The sequence below is a fragment of the Poromitra crassiceps genome, assembly GCF_964638095.1.
Source record: "Poromitra crassiceps genome assembly, chromosome: 12".
NCBI classification, from domain to species: domain Eukaryota; kingdom Metazoa; phylum Chordata; class Actinopteri; order Beryciformes; family Melamphaidae; genus Poromitra; species Poromitra crassiceps.
In genome coordinates this window covers 15,584,440-15,591,572 of record NC_139632.1, presented here as the reverse complement: position 1 = coordinate 15,591,572, position 7,133 = coordinate 15,584,440, and the positions used below count along the sequence as shown (strand labels likewise).

General features: G+C 45.3%; 1 protein-coding gene across 1 annotated transcript; it reads right to left on the bottom strand.

Moving 5' to 3' along the window:
* Positions 1-289: 289 nt before the first annotated feature.
* mydgf (myeloid-derived growth factor) lies at positions 290-6,703 on the bottom strand. Its single transcript, XM_083647597.1, has 6 exons — positions 6,501-6,703; positions 5,648-5,698; positions 5,376-5,437; positions 4,937-5,018; positions 2,768-2,840; positions 290-2,248 (listed from the first exon to the last, which is right to left on the bottom strand). The coding sequence occupies exons 1-6, from the start codon at positions 6,657-6,659 to the stop codon at positions 2,169-2,171; spliced, it is 507 nt and encodes a 168-aa protein (XP_083503723.1). The 5' UTR covers positions 6,660-6,703; the 3' UTR covers positions 290-2,168.
* Positions 6,704-7,133: the final 430 nt, after the last annotated feature.

Genomic DNA, 7,133 nt, shown 5'->3' with positions numbered 1-7,133 from the left:
TGCTCATTGTAATACATATGAAGACTAGGAAACTCTGGAATATATAGAATTGTCCGTTTAAATTAGGCAAGACATTAGTGCTGGTGCTAAAATAATTTCAGACAGATGAAGGAGCAGGTTCACTGTGACCCAGCTCTGCCTGTGCTGGAATATTTGATGCTTCTATGCTGGCACACAAATTTCTCCTTTCTTTTCATGTTTCCCCTTTAACAAGGCAGTGGGAGGTTCAATCAGATGATAACTGACGTAACACGACAAAAACATTGAGTTATCTGAGGCCAAGTGACAACAACATGACTTTATTGAAACATCCGTCACGCATCGTAATGAATCAGAACAAAACAAGGATTTCGAAAAAGAAACATGTTCAAAAATAAGTAACGTCCCCGTCTGTCTTTGTGTCTTGTCTTCCCGTCGCGAGTTAGCATCTGGTCGTGGTATTTCCTGTCGGGACCCCCAGAGGGAGCCTAGTCGCTGACCAAGGGGACGGCAAAGTCCCTGCTGAGCATTTCCCTGAGCCAGAGGACCACCTCTAGACAGACAAGAGGAGAGAGTCCGGACCCCAGACAGACCACGGTATGTCTCTCTCTCACAGGCAATCCTTTCACGCTTTCAAATCCTCAAATCCGAAATCAATCCCCAGAACTCATCCTCGGGACACTTGTGTGGATCTAAGAAGATTGGATCGATGTAAGGAAGATCAAGGCAATTCCACCTGGTATAGAGGCGGGGACTGTAATAGTGATGTACTACTGAAATCTGCCCAATATCCTCGCTGATCCACACAAGCAGCGCCGAGGGGTGCGAGCGTAGTTCAGGTCGACGACTTGGGAGTTTGTGATGGCTTCTCTTTGCCGTGACATACATCCTCCTCTACGTCGAGCTGCTATTTACTCTATTAAGACCGAGTATCACTTCTGGCAAAAACACACAGAAAATAAGTATCTTCTTCACCAGTGGTACTGACTGGTGATCAGGGATCAAACGAGTTCTCTTGAACAGATGCAGATAAGAGAGAGGGAGAGATGAAGAGAGAGATTGAGGCACTCCACTCGACATGCGTCATAATCATTTGGCAGCTCAAAACAGACAGAACCAGATTGGAGGAATTCTAATTGTTTATGAGGCGTACGATGGCGACATTGGGGATTAGGCAGGTTCCCCGGGATTAACATAAAATGAATAAATCCTTCCTTACGCTCTACTCTACTACACTCTACATGCCCTCACAAACCAATCTGCTGCTATACATTATATATACATTCACATTGAGCCCCAGTGGATGAAAATAGATTGCCCGCTGCCATGTACAGTACGCCTTCAGAAACTAAAACAACTACTATGGAAGGGGCGTCCGAGTAGTGTAGCGGTAAAATACCTGCCTACCCACACGGGGGGTTGCACGTTCGCATCCTCGTGTTACCTCCGGCTTGGTCGGGCGTCCATACAGGCCCAATTGGCTGGTGTCTGCGGGAGGGAAGCCGGATTGAGGGTATTGTCCTGGTCGCTGCACTAGCGCCTCCTCTGGTCGGTCAGGGCGCCCGTTCAGATGGAAGGGAACTGGTTGGAATAGCGTGATCCCTCCCACGTGCTACGTCCTACCGGTGAGGCTCCCGCTGTCGGGTGAAAAGAAGCGGCTGGCTACACAGCTCATGTCTCGGAGGAAGCATGGTGCTAGTCTACGGCTCTCCCCAGATCGGCAGAGGGTGGAGCAGCGACCGGGGCAGCAGGGGGAATAATTGGCGAAGTACAATTGGGGAGAAAATGTGATAAAATCGGGGAGGGGGAACTATGGAAGCATTGAATCTCACGGCAAGCTTTTTTTTAATTAAGATTCTGTGGTAAAAAAAATCACAATATCTATACTATCGTCTGTCAAATACTTCAGCCATATGTGTTGCGTCCCAAGTACCAGTTTCACAGAGAAAATCCATTTCAGTAAGTAGTAAGTACATACCATGTAATTATTATTGTACTGTAACACAAAGTGCTGCCAAGACAACAAATGCATTCAATTATCATCCCACTCCGATCTCCGGTTGTCAGTCAGGAAGAATTGTCCCTTGCTACAGATCCATCCTTCATTAACTACTGAGGCCCGACCTCAGAGCTTGCTCAAATGTTCTGATTGGTCAGCATGACCGAAGCCGAGTCAGACTTCCGACCAATTACAGCTCATTGTGTCGTATCCGGCCAACGGCGGTCAGTTTCGAGAGTTCGGCGCGGAACTTGCCGTCTGTTTGGGTCACTAGAAGTCAGAAAGGAGAGCAAATCAGTCTCAAAGTCAACATAAAAAAACACATTTATGTTCGATCTCGACAATGAGAGCCAGTTACCTAGTTACAAGACTAAAGCTATAATCCCTAGCAATCACACCTGGAAGTGCTTTGAGCCTCCCACAGACACAAAGTCTGAAATATCTAATAGTTTATGATTTCTGATGCTATCAGCCTCTGTACTGCAGTGCAGTCTCTAATCTGCACTGATTGAAGATGGCAGTTACAGTAAATTACAGTTCAGAGCGACTTGTCGAATCCTGCCAATCACAGTGGAGAACTGCGGCCACAGCAGAGGCTTTAGGCAGAAAAGAACGACAGGGGCACACGCCATCCCACCCACACCTGTAGCATATTTAGAAGGAAATCAGCAGGGAGCGAGCAATGTGATGAGGGAGGGAGGGAGGGGGAGAGAGAGGAGGGGCGACAGAGAGGGAGCGACAGACTGACATGACAAGTAGACACACCAGGAAGTGCAGCAAATGTCTCACCTGTTGAGTCTCCTACGGTAAACTCCTCCGGCTTCAGAGCCACGTCACTCTGTCCTCCCGCCGCAGTCTGTGACTGGAGGGATGGAGGAGAGGGGGAGAGGGGGAGGGAGGATGTGAAAAAAGAAGGGAAGAAACAAGGAGAGAGGGGAAAAAAGGAGGGGAAAAAACAGGATAAGAGGCGGCGCCGGAGACGACAATTTCATGGCGACAGACGGGCCGGGGGAAGCGGGGGAGGTCTGACAACAAGGTCAAGGAGATGCTGTGCGGGGCGGCAGGTGTGTTTAATTGTGTGTGTAGAGTTATTTTGGTCCTGTCATTTAGGGAAGTTGTTTTCTGTGTATTTGTCTTCCCTTGCAGGGCGCAGAGACGTAGCAGCGGGAGGAGGGCAGGAGGAGGAGGGGGAGAGGAGGAGGAGGAGGAGGAGGAGGAGGAGGAGGAGGAGGAGGTGAGCTCTTACTAATGACGGAGAGTCAGAAATCGTCCTTGCTGGGGAAGGAGGCGTGTGGAGGTGCTGCACCTCGCCGACATGGCAAACGTCCAGCGAGCCACTGAGTGACGGAGCTTGGAAAGAGGCTGGACATTACAGGGCCATGAAGTGCCATCCACCAAAGCCTGAATACCGGACTCTGAGTTTGACTTCTAACAATAAAGTTGTCAACAAACATGTTGTGTCCCAATAAGATGCTTTACCCTTCTAAGATTGTCAAAACCGGCACCAGCTGGGGTTTAGCTCCAACCATCAGTAGTGGACAATGGATCTATAAATGTACGCGGGCACATGTAACACATGACCGGTTTCCATGGAGACATAATTACTGGTGAAGGGGAGACACAGGGAACCAACCAAAGGTCCAAAAGGAAAGGTGAACAGAGAAAGTGCCTTGTTCATTCTATTGTACGGTTAGTTCTATTCTGCACCGCCTGTCCCAGAAGATGCCGTTAGGTGATACCTGATTCTGTTCATGGATCAATACATTTCATGGGGATTATTTTTTAACTATTTCTTAGAGAACATAGCCATACGAGTTCGCCATGGATTTAAAGGGAAAAAGCCCTACAGAGTGTGTGCGGGAATCATCTCTTTTCTTTTGCAAAAGGTCCACAGAGGCATCTATCTATCTATCTATCTATCTATCTATCTATCTATCTATCTATCAAAAGGGGCAAGTGGGCAATCTATGTCTGTTCTGTTTGTTTCCATTTTTGTCCCACTGATTATGTCATAGTGATGTCATAAGAGCAAATTCATCTTATGACTTCAATGATGATGTCATAGGCACTGATGATGTCATAGACATTGTGACATCATCCGTGATGTCACAAGAGCAGGCGAGGCTACGGCAGCGTGCGCAGCGGCCGAGCTGCGTATACAAGCTGCAGGGCCAGCTCGGCGAGCTGCAGGGCGGGCGAGAGCGAGCCTAGGAATTGAGCGCGCGTAGTGCGTGAGATGCCTAGTAACAAGAAATTGCCTTAATACACATCATATAGATTTTTTTTGTTTACTTTTTTAGGGTTGTTTATTCAGTGTGCGTCTCTGAAGCCAGGATCAAAGTGTAGATGGTGACAGCCGTTTCCATCTGACAAGAACTCTGCTGTCTTAGAACGGCAATGCCAAGCAACTACAGGAGAGAGAAATGACTTCAAAGTTGTATCCGTGGGCCTGACAAAAGCATTGCTGCTACAGAGGTGGATGATTTACTATTTGCACACAATGCAAAATTGCTCATCGCCAGTGTTTTTCCTTGATTTTTCTGACATTTTTGCAGACACTGTAAATTCAGCCCTTAAATTATTGTTGGAGTTGGAATCAAAAGGTTTGCTCTCAACATAGACAGGGAGCTGCAGCCAAAGAGGCTAAATTAATGAATGACTCTTTTACTGCGCATTTGACTTTGTTGGGCAGTAGACTGCTGCGAGCGACCTGCTGTCCAGCATGAGTGAAACTCTGATTAATCACTCAGTTAAGAGAAAAGCTGAAGGGTAAAAAATAAGGGACATTTAAGCAGAGGAGAGGGCTTAAAACAAATGACACCCATTATAATGACACTCTCAGGCTATGATGTCAGCATCCGACAAATTAGCACACTAAAGACTAGGAACTGTCCTCGGGTAGATGACATTTCTACATAACAGTTGAGGTAAATCGTGTTCCTATTACCAGATACTTACATATGCATTGGCATATTCAATTTGGGCTCCCTTCAGTTCAGCTTTGAATTGAGTGAAAAAGAGGTAGGATTTCCCCTGGGGCCTGGCAGACGAGAAAAACAAATATTTGTTATATTATCGTCCACATTCATTAATTTACACACACTCATTAAGTCAGACACATGATGTTATAAACTATGTCCTGTCGCTTCTCTGGTCAGATGAGTTTTGTCAAATTAAAGAATGAATACATTAAAAAATGGCAACAGATTCACACATTCCGTTTGATTCAATGGGTGTCAGCGCCACCAAGGTGAAGCGCCTAAGTTATTCAGAGCCTCATCGCAGACAGCTCTGGATCCTGTATCTGTCTGTCTGTCTGTGTGTGTGTGTGTGTGTGTGTGTGTGTGTGTGTGTGTGTGTGTGTGTGTGTGTGTAGTAACCTCACACCACAGCTCACCTCCACACAGAGCAAGAGAACAGTCTGTCGTCATCGCTCAGGCCCACGCTCATCAGCCATTGCTGTTTGAAACAAAGCACAGATAAATATGTATGCACGGCACTGATGATACTAACTACATATGATGATATCAACATTATGATGCAGGACATTGAACTGGAATCAACATATTTTCAGAAAGCGAGAGAGAGAGAGAGACACACACACACACAGAGAGAGAGAGAGAGAGAGAGAGAGAGACAGAGACAGAGAACAGGGCATTTGATACTCACCTCATTAGTTCCCCCTTGTGAGGCATAAGTGAATGAACACTCATATCCCCGCTGTAAGAAAGAGGGAATAAAACACTGTCAAACAGGTGTTTCTGAACTGTAGGACAGGAATGTGATTACTGCTAGGTATCAGGAAGTGTATTATTTCCTCCTTCATTCATGGGTCAGAGTAAACAGGAGAACAATGTAGCTATGGTTTTTTTTTGGGGGGGGGGGTGGGTGATAACATCATTGATAGTATAATAGATCGATAACATGGACAGATTCTTATTTTTACAGTCTATGGGACAGATACAGACTCTGCTGTATTAAGGTATACCTACAAACGACATCTAAATACTGAAAAGTACCGGTACTTCACAATTTCATTATATAGAAGGCTACTGCCAAAAATATTTTACTGCCTCGTCAATGATCCTTGAAACCAAACCAACCAATGAATAGCGCCCTTGTGGCTCTGGCAGCCATATCTATGCTGGCAGCGACGTGTCAGCCTCTAAAAGGCTGTTTCGTCATCATGCTGCGACTACAGCACTTCCTAAAGCACACGTAAGAAACCGAATATATAAATTGGTTCATTGTATAAATGCACATGTTAATGTGATGCAGGTGGGTGTATGAGAAATAGCCGCCGTATATTTTATTCAGTTGACTTTAACGTCTGACCAAATTCAATGGCGGAGCAATTTACAAAAACGTACACACCGACTTCTATTCAAATCTACAAAATGTGTTATGTGTCTAGAGGGTATATGTTGCGGATCGTTTGTTAGCATATAACGTTAACGGTTAAAGCAAACCGAGTCACTCTCGCTTGCCAGACTATCTCGTCTCGGTTTAGCGCTGTACTTACAACCCGCTCGGTGAAAGTGTGCACCACTCCTCCCGGTTTAACGTTAAACTCCACCGTCTTCGTCCGGTCTGGAGACGCGTGAGCCACGGATGAAAATAGCACAAATGTAAGCAAAAACGCTACATTAATAGCACAAACACAGTTCATTTCACGGGCCATCTCTCCTCAGCTGTGGAACTAGTTTTGACAACCGGGTTGTCAGGTATTTTGTCGATCATGAGTGTCGTCACACACGACTCACGCTCACACCAGGAAGTAGCCTAACTCAAGAAAGGAAGAATGAATTGACTCAAATACATAAACAACAAGTTACAAATAAATTGTTAATATTAACCCTGTTTTTGATTGATCACAACTGCTTAAAGTTAGCCTGGCAAGCTTAAAATACGAGGCATAAAATTAGATACAACAATACAGCAACACTACCACTTATGGTCACACGGTGTCGCCCTTGTTCAACCATTTTTATAGTGAAGATACATCCCACCATAACAAGATAGGCCCTATGTTGTTATAATCCCCTATGTCACAGGGTATTATTCAAAAACAAAAGTCTCAAAGGTTGTCGGATTTACATTAGGATATTCCAATAAAAAAAATATATACACACATTAAAAGTACCAAAGTATTTGA